General features: G+C 57.4%; 1 protein-coding gene and 1 pseudogene across 5 annotated transcripts; both read right to left on the reverse strand.

The window, feature by feature from the left end:
- Positions 1-2,468: 2,468 nt before the first annotated feature.
- On the reverse strand, positions 2,469-3,197 carry LOC143388476 (RING finger protein 223 pseudogene; annotated as a pseudogene).
- A 3,741-nt stretch (positions 3,198-6,938) lies between these two features.
- Positions 6,939-17,396, reverse strand: LOC143640183 (uncharacterized protein C1orf159-like). 5 transcript variants are annotated; one of them, XM_077108085.1, is made up of 10 exons: positions 17,332-17,396; positions 16,965-17,061; positions 15,109-16,877; positions 14,897-14,972; positions 13,576-13,641; positions 11,999-12,133; positions 11,270-11,295; positions 11,146-11,176; positions 9,730-9,882; positions 6,939-6,997 (listed from the first exon to the last, which is right to left on the reverse strand). In XM_077108085.1, the coding sequence occupies exons 4-9, from the start codon at positions 14,940-14,942 to the stop codon at positions 9,785-9,787; spliced, it is 402 nt and encodes a 133-aa protein (XP_076964200.1). In that variant the 5' UTR covers positions 14,943-14,972; positions 15,109-16,877; positions 16,965-17,061; positions 17,332-17,396; the 3' UTR covers positions 6,939-6,997; positions 9,730-9,784. The 5 variants fall into 5 exon arrangements, with proteins under 5 accessions (XP_076964200.1, XP_076964197.1, XP_076964196.1 ...); XM_077108082.1 differs by lacking the exons at positions 15,109-16,877; positions 16,965-17,061; positions 17,332-17,396 and having other exon boundaries at positions 13,576-14,023; XM_077108081.1 differs by lacking the exons at positions 15,109-16,877; positions 16,965-17,061; positions 17,332-17,396 and having other exon boundaries at positions 13,576-14,965.
- Positions 17,397-21,315: the final 3,919 nt, after the last annotated feature.

Below are 21,315 nucleotides of genomic sequence, written 5' to 3' on the forward strand. Positions count from 1 at the left end.
CATCAGACGCAAGGGCACCATCATTGTGTTTGACTTTCTGGGGGACCTCATCCGCAAATTTGGTGAGCAGTTCCGGCCCCTCCCCTCCTGGAGGCCACGCCCCATAGAAGCCACACCCTCTCCCGCTGCCCCTCCCCCAGGCTCCATTCTCCCTACTCCTGACCTGATGGCCCCGCCCTCCCACGGGCCTCGCCCCTCTGGCCCTGCCCTCTCCGTTAGCCCCACCCAGAGTCCACCCTACGACCTGCCCCCTTCTCTGCTGACCCCTCCAGCCTCCTCTGCTTGCCAGCTGCCCTGAACGCCGTTGTCCCTAGGGCTGGACGAACCAGCTGGTGCGGCAGCAGCGCTTGCAGAAGGTGCAAACCGAGCGCAGTGCCAGTTCGTGTACCTAGCGCGACAGCGCTACATCTGAGGCGAGCAGCTGCGCTTGCGCGAGCAGGTGGGGGCGGGGAGGGACTGCGTGGGCCCCAGCGGAGCGCGAGTCCTAGCGGAGGACTGGAAGCTCTGCCGCAGTCCCCGACCTGCGCAGTCCCGGTAGCCCGCGGCATGAGTTGGCTGACGGTCGGGGTGCAGGCGAATCCCACCCGTTTTGGGTGGGATCTCCTGGGAGCCAGCTGACCTGCTTCTCCGCCCACAGAGCCTGGGGGCCGAGGGGCCTCTGCCACCCTCCACCCGCGCTGTCCTGTCTGTGCCCTGGGGTAGGGCTGGAGCCCTTAGAAGCTGTTGGCTCCTCAGAGGGCGGCTTCAGGGCCTGAGGTGTTCAGGTGCGGAGTGGCGGGGGCCTGGAGTCCACCTCTGAGACTTGCGTGCCAGACCTGGACCCGACTGGTAGGAGAACAGTCTTGAGATCCAGTGTCCTTGCCTTGTGAGGACTGCAGAGCTGACAGTGACCACATGTGAACCTGAATGTGCCTCAAGTCCAGCCACTCCATGTTGGCCTGTGTGTGAAGTGAGCAACAGGGACAGTCCGTGCCTGACATGACTGCAGCCATCGGTATTAGTATCCTGCTGACCTGTGTGCCCTGCCCATCTCAGGGCAGCAGGCCTGGCCTCCTCACCACCATGCCTGTGCAATAAGGCCTGTGGAATGAGAGCCTGTAGAGATGCTCATGTGACCGTGTGTGCAGACTCACATGCCTGGCCCTGCTGGTGGTGAGGTGACTCCACATATGCGTGACTGTGTGTGACAGGGTGTGACACCCCTGCCTGTGTCCATGGAGGCACCCTTCCTTCTCACAGCTACCTGTGGCATCAGGGCGTCTCTAGTAAAGCTGGTTTTAGTTCTGTTTTTAGGCTGACCCCTGGCCCCCCTAATCCTGGGCCAGGGGTGTATGTGGTCCCTAGGACTGGACCCAGATTCTACAGGGACTCTCTCTGCTCTCTCTCTCTGCCTCGTCAGAGGCCCTGCTGGTAGGAGCAGGAAGTATCTGGGCCTCGGGGCAGGTCTGGGCCTTCCTGGTCTCACTTACCTTGTGGTACAGGATTCCTGGGGCCATGGCAGAACCTGGGTGGGGTAGGGTGGGCAGGAGGCCCAGCCCACAAAGCTGCATGCACTTGCTCGGCAGGTGGGCTAGCTCAGGAGGGCTGAGGTCTCCCAGAGGGACCCAAGGTCTAGATCATCAGGCCACCACTGCTTGTCACCACCTCTGCTTCAGGGACCCTTGGGCCTTGGTTTCCACAGGGGTCTTGGGTCCCGTGGTTCCCTAAACAGCTCTCCTGGTGGGGCTGGGGGTTCACAACTTCCTGGGGGTAGGCAGGGATGGCCATGGTGGGAGATGGGGAAGAGAAGCCCCCTTAGAGCCACTGGGTGCTGGGCCAGGCTGAGGCTCCAACCTGCTGGGGTGCCCTGGGACTTTCCCTGTTTCCCTAGGGGAACCTCATGGTACTGGAGCTGGGCCCCTAGTCCTTGGTCCCACCCATGATCCAATGGGGAACCTGGACAGAGGCTAGGCTGGGTGGAACAGGGGGCTTTCTGGAGGGGTGGGGACTGAGTGGCGGCAGGGACACAGAGTGAGAACATTTTACCAAACATGGATATAAAATATTTTATTTTAAAATGTACTATTTGCAAGCATAGAAGGGCATCTGGGCAGTTTCTGCAGTGGCCTGGGCAAAGGGCCTGCCCTGCCTCTGCTCTATGATCCCTCCAACAGAAGGGGCCAGCCCTGCCTAGAGAGAGCCCTGGGAAGGCCCTGGTGAAATGGCCTCAAAGACAGTAAGCAGTCCATGCATTGCAGTGTGTGGAGGAGGACAGGGGTCTGGCCAGCACCTCCTGGGTCCCTTCCACCACTGTGTGACAGGGGAAGGGATAGCTTCTAGGGCCTGTAGGAGCTAATCATTCTTAGAGATTTTGGGCACCCTTTGTCCATCTCATGAGGACCCTCAGTGGGGCCCTAGGGGATAAATTTCCAGTAGCTGCTGTGCTCCTGACCCCAGCAAGTCAGAGGCCTGGCCATAGGCTGGTGACCCTAGTTGCTAGCCAGGGGCTCAAGGGAGAAGGCAGCGGCAGCAGTGCTGGAGGCGGTAGGTGGCCGGGGGAGGCAGTGCAGGTTCCCAGTCTTGAGCGCGCACTGCACGGGCCAGAGCACCATGCAGAACAGCACCAGCAGCAGGACAGAGACCAATGCCAAGCACCGCCAGTCCCTGCAGCGTGCCCAGCAGCGGGCCAGGCGGCTCCGGCGAGGGGCCAGGTCTGGGACAGGCGCAGGTGGGGTAGGTTCAGCAGGCTTGCTCAGGCCCACATCCACACACACAAAGCTGTGTGCCTCACGGCCAGGTGTGGCAGGCAGTGGGCGGCAGCACAGCTTGGTGCCCTCTAGCCACACTGGCTCCTCTCATTGCAGGTGTGCGGGCATCTTGGCCTGCAGCTGGCGGCTGGTACGCAGTGCAGGGGCCCCAGCAGTTGGCACAGCTGTGGGCTTCCGGCAGAATGGGCAAGGCACAGCCTCACTGCCGGAGCCTGTGGGTTGGGCGGCCGCTAGCTGGGCCAGGCACTCCAGGCAGAAGACATGGGTGCAGGACAGTTCCTTTGGTGTCTCGAAGATGTTGTCATAACCTGAGAAGCAGATGGAGCACTCCAGTGGGGAGGCCACCTTCTCTGAACCAGGGGTGCCGGGTGACCTGGGTGTCGAGACTGTGGGGCTGCTCCGGCAGTGGGGTGGTACTACCGTGTGCCATACCTGCTGGCCTGTTGACATGGTGCTGGGCTGCGGAACAGAGGCTGCTGTGAGTGTCTCCTGCCCATCCTATGAGGTCAGTCTTGTCCAGCATCAGCCCCCAGATTCCAGGGAACACACTGTCCACTTGGGGGTACCTCTGAAGTTTCTGTGTCCCTGGAGCTCCTTCACCCAAGCTATCACCTACCCTCCCCTACTTGTCCCAGGGCTGGGTTTCCAGTGGGCCCCAGGCCTAGATGGCCCAGAGGGTGCTGGGGTGCATCTCATGGCTCAGTGGACACCTTCTGCCCCTGCCTCTACTTCTGATGGCAGTGGTCTGTGATGGCTCCTGCAACATCCCATCTTTTGGGGTACAGGCCCTGTGGGAAAGGCAGCTTGAGGGTGGGCAGCTCAACCAGGTTGACTCAACCCGGAGCCTGCAGGATGGGGGCCCTGGGCTTGTGGGCTGCCTCTGGGCGGCTGAAGTGATGTGAAACTACATGCAGTGGGCGCCTGGGCTGGTCGGCACGTGCTGGAGTTGTAAGTGGCCAAGTAGAGTGGGGGGTCTCTGAGTCTGAGGGCAGCGGAGCCCTGTGATGGTGGGAGACTGGGAAGGCCTGAGTGAAATCCCAAGGGAGGGCTTTCCCAGCTGCACCCTGGACACATTGGGGCCCACTTGTCTGGCTGGTGACCAGGGTCTTGTGCCAATGACCCCCCGGCTAGGGTGAAGCAGGCTTCAGCCATCCACTCTGTGCCCTTGAATGTCAGGTCATGGCTGCCCTTTGAAGAGGAAGCAGGATGTTGAAGGGTCCAGGGCCTTCTCTTCCATGGCCATTTCTACTTCCCTGATGGGCTCAGAAGACCCCGCTGACCAGACACCTGCCCTGCCCTGCCTGCTGCCCCTCCCCAGCCACAGGGTCCTGCCTAGAGGACAGGCAAGTGACAATGCCTTTCATCTCAAAGGCTCTGGTCCCAGGACCCATGGAGCCCTGGAGGCCTCACTAGAGGTGGCCCCTTGCCTTCCTGGCCCTGATCTAGGCTTACTGGCCAGTCCTGGGGGCAGGTGGATGGTGCAGGTATTGCTAATTGTCACTGTGATCCTGTGAGTCACCTGACATCACCGTGATGTCACGAGGGCCCCAGGCTCCTGGCATGTGAAGTCACCACATCTCAGGGACAGCTGTGGCCCTGGAGAGCCTGGGAGGACCTCGGGACGCCCTCCCCCACCTTTCTCCCACAGAACCTGCTCCTTGGCACCAGGCCCCACCCTCACAGAGGCGCCTATTCAGGTGAAGGGTGAGGACAGGCTGAGCAGCCTTACCTGGCAGCGGGGGGTCAGCAGCTCCTGGGCATGATCCTCTCCACCGACCACAGAGGGGTGCTGAGCCTCTGGGCTCCCCAGCTCCAATACTGTTTGCTCCCTCTCCTCCAGTCCTGGCTTGGCCTCGGCTCCACCTGGCAGGTGTCTCTCCTGGGCCCAGTGGCCAGCAGCTGTCCTGAGGTACTGGCAAGTGTAACTGGGCTGTCAGGAATAGAGGATGCGTGTGCTTGTCCTGGTGTTGGCCGTCTGGGACAGGTGTGAGTTCTCAAGGCATGAGCTGTGGGCAGGTGCCTTTATACCTCCAGGGTGGCTGGGGGTGTGGCTTGGGCTTCAGGATTGGCTGGCCATCCTCTTTACCTAGCAGGACAGGCATGGCCACATGGGGATCAGCAGTTCTGGGTCTGGGGTCAGCCCAGGCCTCTGCAGCATGGAGGTCTGTCCACTCTGTTCTAGTTCCGGCTGCCCATGGCTCCTGAGTGGGCCCAAAGCAGGGGAACCCACAAACACCTCACAGTTATAGCCCAGCTTGTCACCTGCACTGCTACCTGCCTCCCCAGAAGCTCCACCCCCTCCCACCCATCCACCTGTGACTATCCTTCTCACGCATGGCACTCTTCTGCCTCTGCCCAGGGTCCCACTCCAGCCCAGCCTCCCTCTATTGGGGTCCAGGAAGTGAGGTGAGAAGTCAAGGCTAGGCAGGGCCTGAGCAGCAACTTTGAGGATGAAATCAGAGCGAGGACATTTGTGATCTGGGTGGTCACAACAGCTTGTGGGCAAGAAGCCTCCCCCCTCCGGCACTGTGTTCTGTGGGGCAGGGACCAGGGGCTGAGGGAGACCCAGGTCCAGCAGAGGATCGCAGAAGCTTTTCTGGCTTTGGCCAGTCAGCATGGGGCTCTAGTCAACCACGGGGCAAAGGCCCGGGCTAGTGTCAGTGTTCACCCAGGGCTGAGGCTAGAATGGAGGGAGGGTGAGGGGACTGCACCAAAGCCCGATGGGCCAAGCAGTAGCCAGTGGCACAGACCACCCCCTCGCCAGCTCACCTGAGCGCCCATTGTGAGTGGAGGAGTACTGCCTACTCCACTCCAGATGACCAACCTGGATCCCTCCAATGGATGTGGCCCTCCCCACCCTTTCTGTCACGGTCAGGCTCTCCTCCCACGTCCTGAGCTTTCCCTCCTTCTGCCTAGCACAGTGGTCGATTCACCAGTGATGCTGAACTGGGACGGGGCCTACTGCTAGCAAGAACCCAGGTTCTGAGGTTGGAGCCCACACACAGGCCTGTGGAAAGGGCACCCTGTGAGAGGGGCCATGCTAGGGTAAGGGATGCCCCTGCTCCTCGGGGGCCCGCCCACCTGCAGGCACCACTGACCACCTCAGTGGACTGGGCATCAGAAGCCCCTGCAGTGTTGCTCCCCAAAATCCTGGTGCTCAAGGACAAGACTCCCAGGGCCTGAGGGAGAGCTGGGGGGTGACGCCTTACCAGAGGGGAACCTGACCTCAGCGTCCCCATCTGCTCCTGGAGTGGAGAGAGATCTCAGGGCCAGGAAAGGAGGGGGCCCAGATAGGAAGCAGGGGAACAGAGAGCAGCTGGGGCCCAGGGAGGGGGTGGGGCCCAGAAGGAGGTAGTGACTAGAGAGGGACTGGCTCCCTGAGCAGGGTCGGGGGCTCCTGGGGTGCTGTGATCAGCCCCTGGAGCCAGTTGTGCGAGCCCAGTGACTCAGCATCACAAGCCCTCCAGGTAGTAGACTCCTGGCTGCCCTGAAACCTCCTCCCCAGGCTCCTGTGAATATTGCCACTGTGAGGTCACCGGGCTCCTCAGGGGACAGTCAGTACCCAGAGGCGAGTGTGACATTGAGGCCCAAGGAATGTACCAGGCCTTGCTGCAGAGGTGGGGCCAGAATCCCTGCCTTCCCCCACCTGGGCCTGGGGGAGTCCCACCCAGCAGTGAGGGGACTTGTCAGGCTGTGTCCAGGGCAGTGGATGGGGCACACCTGTTACCACATCATGAGTAGGCAAGCGAGTGAATGGGGTGTGTGCACCAGCACCCTAACAATGGCCGAGTGAGCATTGTGCATGCATGAAGTGTATGGGTGCGTGTGCGCACACAGGGTCTGCCTCACTCTCTCCTGTCTCCTCTCCCCGTACCCCTCACCCTGGGGGATCCCTGGGCCAGGCCCTCACTCATCCCTCCCCACCTAATGTGGGTGGCAGATAGAGGAGCTGTCCTTGTGCAGGTGAGTCCAGGAGAGCATGGCCTTGAAGGAGCACCCTGAAGCCCATGGTTCACGGCTCTCCCACTTCCAGGGCCATGGGTGAAGCTGGTCTCCCATTTCTGACAATGCTGTACTTGGGGCCAGAGTGGAGAGGCACTCCAAGCCAGGGTGTGCCTGGTGCTGGTCATTCTGCTGACTGCCCACCCTCCCCGAGTTGCTGCACCTGAGGCTGTCTGCATGTCACAGTGGCTCTGCTGGCTCCAGCTGGGATGCTTTCACGCAGGCCCAGGTATGGATGGAGGCAGAAGCTGGAAGGGGAAGGTAGGCTCTGGGGTGGAAGGCACACTTGGGTCTGCCCTTTGCCCCACCTTCTGGGGCTGGCAACAGGCCTGGTCCCCAACCTCTGGAAAGGAGGCAGCCTGGAGAGCATTGTCCCTTTTGTACTCAGCAGTGAAACTGCAGTCCCCAAAGATCTCTTGATAGCCCCTGCTCAGAACCCCCATCTGCTGAGCCTGACTGATACATACCCCACTGAGGCTCAGAGCCCAGGCAGCCCCCAGACCCAGGCCCCATCTAACTGTGCACCCACCACCCGACATCACTCTCAGGTCCACCTGAGTCCTTGCTCAGCTGATCCTTCCCTGGTCAGCTTGGGCACCTCCCCCAGTGCTGCCCAGGGAATACTGAACGAGCAGGTAAGGGAACGAAGGGTGGGGGGCTGGACTCTAGGGAAGAATGTGCAGGGGGCTGTAGTGACCTCTGTTTCCAATTTTGGCCATGGGTGGAGGCGAGGGAGAGGTCCCAGGTCAGCATGAGTGAGAAGGGCCTGGGCAGGGGTTGCTCAGGATGACCAGAGAGGGAGGGGGCCTTCCCTGTCTGCCACACAATGTCCCTTCCTACCTGCCATCAGAAATCATGTTGGTGGGGCTGGGGTTGTGCCTCAGTGCCTGGCACCAGGTTTGACCCACAGTACCACATAAAAATAAATTAAATAATAAAGGTATTGTGTCCATCTACAACTAAAAAATATTTTAAAAAATCACGTTGGGGTCCCTCAGTCTGGCCAAAGCACCTGTCCTGCTGCAGGTACCTCAGGATGGCATGGCCCTGGGGAGGTCCCGGGTGCAAAGAGGCCCACTGGGTCAGACTCCCTCCTGTGGCTCTCGCTGCTCCTCATGTTCTGTCTCCAGGGTGGGGTCCTTTGTTCCCAGAACAAGGTGAAGTTGGGTAGGCCTACTGGGGGCCTTGTTCCCAAGCACTTCTCAGGTAGACAGACCTCAGGCTGGGCTTTCTGAGGCTGGATGGCAGCAGGTATCTGAAGACACAACCCCCAGTCCATATTCTGGGCAGAGGGGCTGGGGCAGGGCCAGGACTCTGGGCATTCCAAGTGGAAGGCACACTTGGGTCTGCCCTCCTTCTGGACAGACTCTCAGTGCCCAGGGGAGGGCCAGTAACTGCCTCGCTACAGCTTGCCCTCTTTGGCCAGTTCTGATGCCCATCAGCAAATGCCTCCATGCCCACCAGCCTCCCAAAGCACTGTCCACCTGTGGGCTTGAGGAGGGACTGCTGCCCTGGGCTCAAGTGGCCAGGACACGGGGGTTTCCCCAAGGGCGAGTCAAGCCCATAGACTGCTATTTGTAGCCTCATCCTGAGGGTTTCTAGGGTGTGAATGAGGCCTGGCAATCCCTGCCAGGTCTCCATGGCCCTGTCTGCATGCCCCTGCCAGGCCTGGCTCTTCTCCACAACAGCCCAGAAGAGATGCCCACATCTTCCCATCTTGGGTCCCAAGGAACCTCGGGTGGCCCTCTCCAACAAGGGGATTTGGAGCAAGCTGTCTTTTGGGGGACACCCTGAGAGCTGAAGGGGTGAATTCAGGGGTGGGCCCTTGGCAGGAGCCAGGCAGTCCCTGACTTGAGGCCCCCGACTAGGAACTAGGTAGTAGCACTCCTGGATCCTGCTGTCTCCCTGTCCCCTGCATATGGCAGTGGGGTGGGTGGTACTGGCCTGGAAGGGGGTGGCAGTCACACATATTTAAAAGAACAGATGACCCTTAGGGCCCTGAGAAGGCAGGGAAGGAGAAGCTCTGAATAGTTTACTCGACTTGACTTCAGATCGGCACCCCACCCTGTTGCTGGGCCAGTGGCTGGCCAGCCTCAAAGATCAAGTCCACCACTCGCGGATGAGGAGCTGCACACAGAATCACAGTGCCAAGAGCACACCCACATCCCCAAGAAGTGGGCCAGGCTTGATGGAGATGAGGCAGGACACCTGAGGACAGTGACAGACCACTAAGTGCTGAGCCCAGCACGTAGGAGGCGGCCACCATCGAGCCTCCTCTACAGGAAGCCTTGGCTGATGGCCCCAGCCAAGCTAGCCATGTGCAGGCTGTGTCTGGTGGCCTGGGATGGCTGGGACAGGACCACTGGGCAAGGGCCGCTGGCCAGCATGCCTTCCACGGGCCCAGAAAACCTGGGGATTCAGATGTGGAAGACCCATGTGTGGGCACTTCACTGTGGGTGCCCAGCCTGGGTGCCTGCTGGCCAGTGTGACCTGCCTGGGGTGCAAGGCCTGGGATGGGACAGCAGTGCCTCAGGGAACTCAGTTCTGTAGCTCCCGAGGGTGTGGCTGTGGCCTCCCAGCCACCACGGGAGCCAGACGACCTGGAGGCCTCAGTCTCAGGCAGCTGGTTCACAGCTCCGATCTGCCTGCCGGCCAGGCCCCAGCTTCACTCCTCTCAGAGGGTCTGTGGGGGCCACTGGGCTGGGTGGTGCTGGAGGGGTCCTGCTACCCTGGTTTCTCCAGGTGCAAAGCAGCCTAGTGACCCCTGCCGTCTCCAACAGTTCTGGCTGTGGGTCTGGCTGTGGCCTGAGCCCCCAGTCTCACATCGGCCTGCTCCTGTTGGTCAAACCAAGCAGTGTGGGTGGAGCAAAAGAACTTTCAAGAACCCGTGGGTGGGTTCCCATTCAGCCTGTCACTCGCTGGGAGCCAGGTCTGGCCTGTCCCAAGCCCCAGGTGACAAGGCCCTTTGTGGGGGGCTCACTGAGGGGTCCTCCAGCCTCCAAGCCGCAGGTAGTGCAGTCTGATCGGCTTCCAGGTCAGACGTTGCTGACTCGGGCCTCTGCTGTGGAGAAGGCAGAAGGGTCCGAGGCCCAGTCCAGGGGCCGCTCGCACCTGACATATCTTGGTTTTCGCACTGAAAGGGGTCAGAGATGAGCTGTGTCAGAGCCAGGGACAGAGGCTCAAGGATGGCAGAGGATGTAGCTGGAGGTGTGGGGCACCACAGGGGCCTGTTGACTCTGACCAAGGAAGAGACCAGGCGCCCCTGCCCGTCAAGAGCCAGTTCCTCCTGCCAGATGCCCCCGGGAGCCTAGCCTGGCTGTTTCCCATTAAACCCTGGGACCCTGCACCCACACATCTGGGCCTGGATCAGGGCCCGGCTGTCCCTTAAGACTAAGGTGCAGGCATTATGCATTTCTAGGACCATGTCCTAAGCCCCAGAGCCTGCAAGTGTGACCTCATTTGGGAAAAAGGTCTGGGAAGATGTGATTTAGATCTCAGATGAGACCCTCCTGCCTCAAACAGGTGGCCCTAACTGCCATGACCAGTGCCCTCCTCAGGGGAGGCAGAAAGAAAAAAGACATGAGGGAGCAGAGACAGAGGGGATGCAGCCACAGCCCAGGGAGCTGAGCCTAGGAGCTGAGAAGGTACGAGGGTCCCACAGACCTGGGAGCCAGTGTCCCCCTCTCCCACTCCTTGGTCTCTAACGTCCAACCTGGAGAGCTGTCAGAGCTCCTGCTGTCTAAGCCACCTGGGGATACTCTGCCATGAGGCCCCAGCCACTTGGGGTCCCTGTGCTCTTGCAGATGCTGTGGATGAGGCTGCTTCAGACCTGAGCCAAGTGCTGCCTGGAACAGGGTAGGCTGGGCCTTAGTTAGGAACTGCTCTGCCCCAGAGGAGAGGAACACGCTGCCTGTCCCCACCAGACCTCTGCACGGTGGGAAGAGCTTGGCCTGGGGAGGGAGGCTGGGTGATTCTGCTCTGGGCTCACAGCTGTGACTGTGGTCAGGGACTTAGCTTCACAGTCTCCTCTTATAGTGGGTCACAACTGGGTGGGGGTGCCTGGTGGGGCAAGACCCAGGGGCTGACCTGCTCCCTGTACCCTTCAAGCAGAGATGGACTTGAGCAGGGCTGGAGGAAGTGAGGGGAAGGTCTGCCCTGTGTCGGGTTCTCCTCTCTCAGTCTCAATACCTGAAGAGGAAGGGACAGCACACAGCCATGTAGGCTGATGGGCACCAGGTGTGCCTGTCAAGCGCCTGTTCCTCCTTCATGTAGTGTCTCCTTGGGACCCAAGAGGTGGGCATGTGTGTCTAGGGGCAAACCTGTAGAGGTTCCTGGGTCTGGCATTTGGAAACCGGCCCAGAGACAAGAACCCCCGGGTGACACAACCTGCCTTTACCTGAGGACTGTGGTGGGGGAATCATTGCAGCCTTGAAAGGAGAGAGAGGCAGAGTGAGATCTTGGGTGCTCAGCATGGGACACGGAGCCCAGGATGCTCAGCCGGGAGGGTGCAGATTACTTACAACTTCGCCAGGCTGCAGGCCTGGGGCTACAGAAGAAAAGAGCACATCACCCTGGAGCCAAGCAGCTGCCTGCATCCAGTGAGGTCCACAGACAGGCAGAGGCTCTTCCCAGGATCCAGGCTGGATCTGGTACCACTTCCACACTCTGCCCAGCAGTGCCCTCAGCTGAGTCTCAGCTTGGCCACATTCATGGCCTTCACCTGGGGCAAACCACTCAAGCATCCCAGGAAGAGCCACCTCCCAGAAACCTCCCTCCCACTTTCCCAGAGCATACAAGGCATGCTCCTCAGGTGGTTTCTCTGGCTCCAAGAACCCAGTATGGGGGACAGAGACCCCTCCATCCTCTGGGTTCCCAGAGGTGCTGCAGGTGAGGCAGTGGCCATCAGCCCCCAATTATGCATAAGGGCATGGGTGCCTCCACTGGGGTTCCCTGGGCCACCGGAGATGGCCACACCCAGGGTCTACTCTGCTCTAGGGATGGCCTGGAAGGCAGAAATGCTGGGTGGGCATTTCTGGGAGCTGACCCCAAGGCACCTAACTTGACTGGAGACCCCAAGACTCCTACCAGCATCAGAAGCCCAGTCTTGGACTCTCAGTACCTGAAGCTATAGTAGCCCCCAGAGGGCACCCAAATGTTGGTGTAACGTAGGCAGAGAGGGGTCCTGGCACTTACTCTGTCCCTTTGGGCACCATCTAGGCCCCTGAGTGGGAGAAGGAGGAGTGAAGTACCTTTGTCTCTCCTGTAGAAGACCCTGGGGAGCTTACTGGAGCACTTGAGGTAGAAGAACCCAGCCACAGAGAGGATGAGACCTGCGCTGACGAAGAACGTCCCCAGGAAGAGGGAAGCTGTCACGTGGGAACCCCCTGCAGGCAAATCAGCCGCTATAGTGGCCAGTCTCAACTGTGGCATGCCAGGGGCCCAGGGTCCATGCCCAACCCAGGCCACCATTCCTGAACACACCTGAGCCCTCACAGGGAGCAAGGGGCCAGCACACCTGGACATAGGCCCAGGCTTCCTGGGGAGAGGGAGGGGAAGGTGAAAGGGAAAGAAGCCTTCATTAATTCCATGCTCCAGAAGTTCAAACGCTAGGCTCCCCCTGAGACTGTGCAGGGTCAGAGCTCCAACCTGCAGCAGGTGCTTCTGCCGCACTCTACCTCTCAGGTGCTGGCAGCTGCTCCTTGCCCGTCTGAACCTGCTCAGTGTCAGGGCAGGATGGCTCAGGGCCAAGGACTGTGGACAAACTGTGACCATGGGATGGAGGAGATGCTTTAGGTGCCTGGGGAAGCCACTTTTTCACCCTGAGGCACAAGTGCCCTTGCCAGGCCCATGGCCTTGCCATCCAACTAGCCCTGTGCTATAGGAGGCCATGAGGTGTCAGAGCTGGCCCTTCCCTATGGGCCACTGCTCTGTGCTGCTGGCTTCTGCAGTCCAGGCCAGTGCTGGGCCTGAGGCCACCTTGGAGCTCAAACATATTTTCTGGGGAGGGGAAGGCCAGGCTCAAATTCCTGGGAAGAGCTGAGCCTCAGAACAGAACTCTGAACCTAAGATCTAGGACCCAGGTCCAGCCCAGGGCTGCTAGATGAGTGGCTGGGATGATGGTTCCCACAGCCTCTCAGGCACCTCAAGCAAAGGAGGCAACCTTGCTCTGGAGCTGGGCTATGGTGCCCCCCCCAGTGCTGGCCCCTCTCCCAGCTCCTGCCTTGTCCGGATCTTCCCTCTCACCTGGTCCCACCCGCCCCAGCCACTCCTAGCCACACTCCCACCCCTGGCCTGACCAGGCCCTCAACTCAAGTAGACTGCAGGCCAGGGAGAATTGACTACCTAGAGACAGGGAACACCCCGAGGACAGTGCTGTGGCAGGCATTTCTGGTGGCCCATATGCCTGCAGTCTTAGAAGCCTATGCCCTGGAAAAACCACTGGGATGGGCAGACTCCTGCTGGGGCCTGAGGTCACAGGGGCCATGGCAGCCATGGAATGAGGCAAGGACCAGACAGAAGGTGCGGCTGAGAAGGCTTCCACCAACAGCCCTTCTGAGACCATGGAGGATATGGCACCCCCCCACACCAGGGCACACCCAGTACCTGCCACACTCAGCCCACAGACCTCAGCCTCATGAGCCACTGGATTCTCAGAAATCCCTACTTCATGGTCAGGGTCCCTGTCACAGAGCGCATGGCTGGGTCTGAAGTCTGATCGTGACCTCCAAGGTACCCTACAGCCCATCAGCTGTCAGGGTCTGTGCTGCCATGGCTCTAAGGAGCCTCTACCCCAGGCCTGGCTCTGGCCTGGTGAACTAAGACTTACCAAAATGTGGCCGTCCAGGCAGCCCTGTGCTTCTGTTCATGGGGAACTGCGCACCCCAGGCAGCAACTGTGGGGAGCAGAACAGAGGGGAGGCCAGGGCCAGGCACAGGACCCGAGAAAGACCCCGACACTGCCTGAATCTGAGACCAGACATTAGCAAGTCTCGGCCCACAGCTGTTCCTCATGGACATGGGACTCGGGAAGAAAGGGCTCCTGGGGGCTGTTTGCTGATGGATAGTGGTTCTGTGGGGACAAGGGCGGCCACTCCAGTTTCCCCAAAATTGGAGATGTGGACCCCTGTGAGAAGTCCAGGATCTGGGAGGAGTATGGGGGCAGCAATCTGGGAGACATACAGCTCCTGCACTCAGAGCTGTTATAGGTCAGCACCATCCCGTTCCTACACCGGATGCAGCTGGTGCTCCAGTCCGCGTTCCAGCGTCTATAGCAGCCTACACAGAAGGCAGGCGGCTCTCAGTAGAGGCAGGATCCAGGCCAGTTCACTGTATCCTGGAGCATTTCTGTATCTTTTGAGTTTATAAATCAACGGTCACTCAAAAACACGGACACTGGAAGTTTGGGTGGAACAAGAGGCTCTAACTCCAGAGAAGAAACCAGCACCACAGGAAGCATGTCACTCTGGCCCCAGATTCCTCTGGAGGCCTGGTGCTGAGGAGGCCACAGCCTTCGCTGAACACCTTAAGAGACAGTCCAGAGGCTGGTGACGGGAATCTGAGATTAACAGTGTGGTGGCCTCATGCTCTGGAGAACTGGAGGCCTGGCCTCCACCTCCTGCCACCCAGGCTCAAGGACCACGGCTCCCCCAGGACCACTTCCTTCAGGGCATGCGTGCAGCTGCCTCAGGCACTCCACACTCACTGGACCCACTCAGGGCAGATACAACCCTCATCTGTAACTACTGCATCCTTGTACTGTTCCCCCGGGGTCTCCCTGCAGGATCAAGCCAAATTTCCATATCAGACTATCACTACCTGAAGTCCCACCCTCTCCCTGCCCAGGTGCTGGAGTGGCCTAGCTCCTACTGGCCAACAGCATGTGAGCAGCTGTCGTCCAGCTTCCTGTAAGGGTAGCGACTGGGTATTATCCCTGTACTTCTTTCCAACATTCAACACAGCACTGAGGCCAGAGACATAGGGTCCATAAACATTGATAGTGGGTGTTGAAAGCTAGCACTGGACATGAGCTGTATTGGGGCTAAACCATTCTTGTCCTCACCACTGAAGAGGGGCAGGCGGGGACAATGCCTACCATGGGATGGTGGCTTGGTAGCTGTTCAGGGGACTGCTTATGACAAAGTGGCTCACCTGGGCCACACAGGCCTGTGCTTGGGCATGTGGTTTTGGCATCCATCACGTCCACACAGCACTCAGGCTACTGGGCCTGGAGGGGTGACAACAGGCAGGCTCTGCAAGGGCCACACTGTCAGTCCACTGTGAGCATTCATGGCTCTGCGTCTTCTAGTCAGCAACAGGCTCCCAGCTTCCCCCTTGGCCTAGAAGCAGGTGAGGACACATACCTGCCCCTGCAAGAGCCCCACTCTGGGCAGTCTCCAGGGAAAACTTCAGTGTAGTACAGAATGAGCCAGGGAGATCCAATGCAGCAGGGTGGAGACTGGACCACTGACCAGACACATCTCAAGAGTCACTGATCCATTCTACCCCGTGGCCCTGGGCGCCCCTCCAAGGTGAGGATAGCACTGTCTGAGCTGTGCAGGGCATGAGGCCATTGAACACTGAATGACCACACGAACTGCCTGGGGCCCAGACCCACCAGACAGGTTCCACAGCAGCCTCCTCACTCCCAAAGGCCAGGCAGGAGGGGCCCTGGGAACCTGATCTGCACTGCGGCCTAGAGGTGATAGGACTCAGAATTCTGTGCATTTGAGAAAGAGCAAAAGCAGGTCTCTCTGACCTCCTCTGCCCTCTGTCCCTCAGGCAGACCAGGAGACCCCAAGGGAGAGGGCCTTGCCCATGCCCAAGGAGAGGAAGATACAGAGAAGAATCTTGACTACCCCACCTGGACAGATCCTGGTTCATGGCCATCAGATCACACTCTCCATCCAAGCACACTTGGTCAGGACCATCCCTCTTCCTCAAGCCTGCGCACAATCACTCAGCACCCCCACTTCTCTGGGACACGGGTTCCTTACGAAGGCTCCCGTGTAATGTAAAACTCACATTCAAATGCTGTCTCTCACACGTCTGTCCCTTGTCACAGGTGCCTCAGTCACACGGCTGAGGAAAAGAACACTTCCTCACCTACGGGGGTCGGAAGGTATCCAGCCCCACCTGGGGAGATGTCCCAGGCTGTGGGCGTCCATTCATGGGGTCTCCTCTCCCTGCCCTGAAGACCTCACTAGGGAAGTTGAGGTGGCCAAGGCCCCTTCTCCACAGGGTCTCCCTGGTCGGGCAGAGCTGCTCCAGCCTCAACCTCCCACCTTGTGGGCCACAGGGAGAAACAGGGCAGTCACCCCAGGAACTGCAGCACCAGTTCTAATGACACTGTCTTGAGAAAAGGGACACTCTCCTGGACCACGATGAATACTGGGAGGCTGGCAGGGCCTTGCCAAGGCTTGGCATGACCAACATACCCCCACAGGGAGGGGCACTTCACTGATGCCCTCTGCAATTCCACCAATGAATGCCCCTTGATGCTGCAGCTTGGTCTCAGACAAAGGGCCCAGGCCAGGCCAGCCATTCAGGGGAAATGAACTCATGCCCAACCCTTGAACCCACGTCCAATACACATGCTGAGCACTGGCCTTCACTGACAGCAGGGCAGCTGACAGACCTTGAGGAAGGAGGGTCCCCAGGTGTGACTCTACTGTCACTGCTGGGCCACTGTTTCCTGTGACTTTAGTATGGTGAATAGTGAGGGGCATCTGAGGAGTGTGAGTGACACAGGGCAGCATCAAGACCACACAGGAGGGGCCGAGGCCCAGTGGCTGCACCCTCACACTAGCCTTGTCCCGGTTAGTGAGGGACACCCCACCCTTTTGCCACCCGGCCCTGGCTCAGCTCTTCTGGACACCAAAGCTCAGCATACTGGAGTGTCACCAGCTTGGCAGAGCCATGATACCCCACTGTCGCTCTCCTGAGCAAATAGCACGTGGGCAGGCAGCTCCAGGCTGCATCTGCAGAGACCCTGTGCGCTCTACAGAAACAAGTAGGTCTGGCAGTCTTCTAGAAGGTAGAACCAAACAGCTACCGTATGGGGGCATGTCTGCTGTCCTCTTCAAGACACGAGCCCCTTGGACCCCAGCATGGAACTCCGTCATCCCTAGGGCTGAGTGCCAAGACTCCTAAGGTTAAAGGGAAGGGCCCACTGCCTCCCTGGAGGATGGTCACCTGGACATGTGACAGGAACACCAACCTCGCTTTCTGTGGACTTGCTGGCAACTCACACCAGAAGGCCAGCCAGGAGCGTGAAGCGTTGCAGTGCCATGCCAGGAGCAGGAGGACAGCGGGGCCTGTGAGAGAGGAGGGCAGTGCCAGGGACACAAGCAGGAAAAGAAGGGAACATGTCAGGGAGGTGGAGCCATAGTTGGAAGGGGCGGGGCTGCAAAAGGAGCAGCTCTGAAGTGGGGGGTGCCACGTGAGAAAGGGAAGGGGCTGCAATGCCAGTGAGAGTGCCCAGAGCTGGGGAGGACCTGGCAGGCTTGATGGGCTGTGGCAAGCAGGGGCATGCGCACAGGTCTCTGCCTTGTGAGGTCTGTGGGTGCGGTCCAGGGCACCCTTACCTGCCCCTCCAGGATGAGAGCTGCTGACATCAGCTCCTCACCCAGGTGCTCAGTAGAAAGCCTGGCCAGAGGACGTGGAGTTCATGGGCCTGACCGTTGAGCTCTGCAGGCCCAGGGTTCAAGGCCTGTGAATCAAGACCATTAGGTGAGGCCTGCTGTTGGTCACTGTGAAGACCACTTTCCCAGCAAGGTGAGTCCAGAGTTGGTCAGAGGGGCATCCTGATCTCTCTCCAACAGGTTCATTGGGTTGGCGTTTGCAAATGAGGTCACTGCATCTCTGGTCTCCCAAGACCAGATGACACCTCTCAAGGTTCTGTTGGAGTCTTGGGCATTGTCACCCAGACTTTTTCCCCGTGGGTGGCTAGGTCCCTAGGGCAGGCAGACATGGGTCCAGAATAATGCTAGAGTTCAAAAAGTTCTAGTCCTGGGCAGAGGGATTCAGGGAGCAAACACATTGCAAGGAGACTTCTTCACCCTAACTCCTGTCACCTGACCATCATGGGGCTTAGTAGTCACACCATGTTTGTTTTTTGGTACTGGGGACTGAACTTGGGTGCTTTACCACTGGGCTGTATCCCCAGTCCTTTTTTTTTTTTTTTTTTTTTGAGACAGGGTCTCATTTAGTTGCTGAGGCTGGCCTGGAACTTGGGATCCCCCCTGCCTCAGCCTCCCCAGTTGCTGGTATCCCAGGTCAGCAGGCCTGGCTTCACTTCACATTTGTAACATAAGAGAGAGCATTAGCAGCACCCACCACACAACCTTGAAGTGATATCATTTGTACTACTTTTTTTTTTTTAGTTGTAAATGGACATAATCTTTATTTATTTTTATGCAGTGCTGAGGATGGAACCCAGTGCCTCACATGTGCAAGGCAGGCGCTCTACCACTGGGCTACAGCCCCAGCCCCCCATTTGTATTACTTTCAACAAATTTCACTTAACTCACAGGGTGATTCTCATGGCGTAACGTCACAGACACTGCTGGATACATATTTTCATGTTAGTTACCTCCAGGAAACTCTGCACTTAAACACAGCTGCGGGGTGGAAGCGGCACACTGTAGGACACTCTGGCACCAAGGACACTCTTCCACAGCAGCAGTCCCCACTTCCTTTCCAGGCAGGTCCTCAGGAAGAATGCAGAGATGCTCCAGTCTGAGGCTGGGGAATAAGGAACGGTGCTCTCTGACTGGCCTGGGGCAGTGGGCAAGTTCCCCCTTGGGGATCCGGGGGAGAGGACTATGGGGTCCACACAGCCCAGGAAGGCAAAGACTGAGGGCACAAGCTCTGGTCCCTTGACAGGGAGGGGCCCATATCTGTCCTGTAATTTGCTTCATGCCAGATTCATCCAGGTCTGTTGGCAAAGTAACCACACGGTATGGTTCAGACAGTGTCCAGTCCTGCAGGATAGTTTTCTATGATGCGAGGTCCAGTGCCCTCCTGCCTACAGCAGCGCTTGCCTTTTCTGGAAGAGTGCCAGCGATCCACCCCACTAAAAGTGCACACTTCCTGAAATCCTCCTTCACAGCTAGTCCTCTTAGATGGTGCCCCTCACCTACAGAGTGTGGTCAAGTCTCACCCTTTCTTTTTGTCCATTTAACATGTGCTCAGTAGATCTCCCCATGCCCTGGGGAAAACTGGTGTCAGGGTCCCTTCTCACTTTCTGGGAAAGGTAACCGGGGCCAGGTCAAGTCACAAAAGGAACCAAAAGTCCAAGACTCCAGTCACACTGGCACTGCTTAGTCAGCTTTATTGAGGTTCAATTAGCACACAACAGACTTCATCCACTTACAACACACAACCTGGGGGTTCTGGAAAGCTATGCACACCACATATCTGTGAGCGCACATCATCAGGGCATCTGCACTACAGCCCTCTGCAACCCTTCCTCCTGCAAACCCTGGCCTGGGCACCCACTGACTGGCTATCACCACAAATCTGCTTTCTAGAATTTCTTTTGTTTTTTTGGTCCCAGGGATTTAACTCAGGGGTGCTTAACCACTGAACCACATCCCTAGCCCTTTTTTGTATTTTATTTAGAGACAGGATCTTACTGAATTGCTTACTGCCTGGCTAAGTGGCTGAGGCTGGCTTTGAACTTGCAGTCCTTCTGCCTCAGTGTCCCAAGCCTCTGAGATTAAAGGCATATGCCACTGCACTGAGCTGTATTCTAGAATTTCTTACAAAGAGATCACTTAGCTTTGTGTCTGGCTATGTCACATGGCACAGGGCCTCTGGAAGTGCCTTGTTGATCTGCACATCTGTACCTTTCAGTGGCTAAGTGGCACTCTACCCAGGGAGGCTGGGCCTCCTCTCCCTCACCACTGCCCACCCCTGTCTAGGGTGCCCCTCAGTCTTTCCCTGGCCTTGCAGTAAACCTGTTCTAACCACCTTCCCAGCCTTGCTGTACTTGTCTCTGGGCAACTGCTCTCCTCTTAGGCATCACTCCACAGCCACCTCAGCTACAGGATACTCCATTTGCTGAAGCTGTGTATACACAGCTAGAGGTCAGGCCACAAGAACCTGCTTCTGACAACAGTGTGGGCAGTTCTAGGTCACATGCATATCCACGTTTGAGAATCAGCTTGTCAGTTCACAGAAAAGGCTTGCATGAGTTCTGCAGGGAGGACTGGTCTTCCAACAATGTCAAGTCTTCCATTTAAGTGCTCTCCCCCATGCTAGGTCACTTCAGTTTCCCACAGCCAGTGCTCCGTGTTCTCAGTGAAGAGGTTTTGCATATCTTTAGTTAGACTTACTACTAAATACTTTATTTCTTGGTATGATTATAAACAGAAAAGAATTTCTGATTTCATTTTCTAATAGTTTGCTGTTAATACGTAACAGAACAGTTAATTTCTGCATATAAACTTTTATTTCCAAGATCTTTGTGATTTTACTTAATATACTCAGCTTTTTAAAAAAATATTTCTTAGGATCTCTTCATAACCACATCACTTGCAAATGCAGTTTTACTTGTCCTCTATGATCTGATGAAACCAACTTGGTTTTTACTTCTGACCTTACTACCAAGGTAAGGGCTCCAGGTGCAATGCCAGCTGCTTGATTTTAGGGATGAAGTACTTCATGTTTTTCACTGCGAAGTACAACATCTAGTGTAGGTTTTCCACTGATGCCTTTTACCACACAGACAAAGCTCCCTTCTCCTCCTAGTTTGCTAAGAGGTTTTTCCTTCATCATGAAAGGGGTTTAAATGTTACTAAATGCTTTTTCAACATTTACTGGAGTGATCATGTGTTTTTTCTCCTTTTTAGTATGGTCATTACATTATTTAATTTATCACTGTTCTATGGTTTTAGCCAATGTAGTAAGAAAAAAAAAAGAAAGAAAGAAAGAAAAGAAAAGCCATAAACATTAGAAAGGCTCAGCAACTTAGTGAGGCCCTGTCTCAAAATAAAAAACAAAAACAGGCTGGGGATGTGGCTCAATGGTTAAGGACCCCTCAGGGTCAACCCCTGGTACAAAAAAAAAGGTTTAGAAAGGAAAAAGTAAAACTGTCTCAATACAGATGATACAATTGTTTACATATGATCCTAAGGAATTTACAAAACAGAACAAAACAAAAAACTCCACTGTAACTCACAGAACTCTGTGCTCTACTTGATAACTTTATTTCTAACGAGCCAAAGGGATATGAGGAACAATTCTGAGGGTGCTCTGCATGCACACTGGGGCTGAATAAAGAAGGAAATGGGCTGCAGATGGTGGGCAACAGGGTCTTACCCAGAGTGGCAACAGCCTAATAGCATGTTCCAGGTTAGAGATTACAGACACATAGATCTGATTGTGTAATCAGATCTATCAGCAAGTCTGTCCACTGAGGTCCTAGAAGCAAAAGTAGTACCTGGGCCTTGATTCTCATATCTACCCCTCCCTCCCTCCCTCCATCTCTCTCTCCCTCTCCCTCTCCCTCTCCCTCTCCCTCCCTCCCACCCCTCCTCTCTCTCCCCCTCCCCCTCCCCTCTCCC

This window comes from Callospermophilus lateralis, unplaced genomic scaffold, assembly GCF_048772815.1.
Source record: "Callospermophilus lateralis isolate mCalLat2 unplaced genomic scaffold, mCalLat2.hap1 Scaffold_130, whole genome shotgun sequence".
NCBI classification, from domain to species: Eukaryota; Metazoa; Chordata; class Mammalia; order Rodentia; family Sciuridae; genus Callospermophilus; species Callospermophilus lateralis.

Excerpts from the sequence above, each read along its gene's own strand:
- LOC143640183 (XM_077108082.1), bottom strand. The coding sequence starts at position 13,765 with ATGTCCATGAGGAACAGCTGTGGGCCGAGACTTGCTAATGTCTGGTCT. Across the intron at positions 12,134-13,575 it reads GCCTGGACGGCCACATTTTG|GGGGTTCCCACGTGACAGCT; the intron begins GTAAGTCTTAGT and ends ATTTGCCTGCAG. Across the intron at positions 9,883-11,145 it reads TCCCCCACCACAGTCCTCAG|TGCGAAAACCAAGATATGTC; the intron begins GTAAAGGCAGGT and ends GACCCCTTTCAG.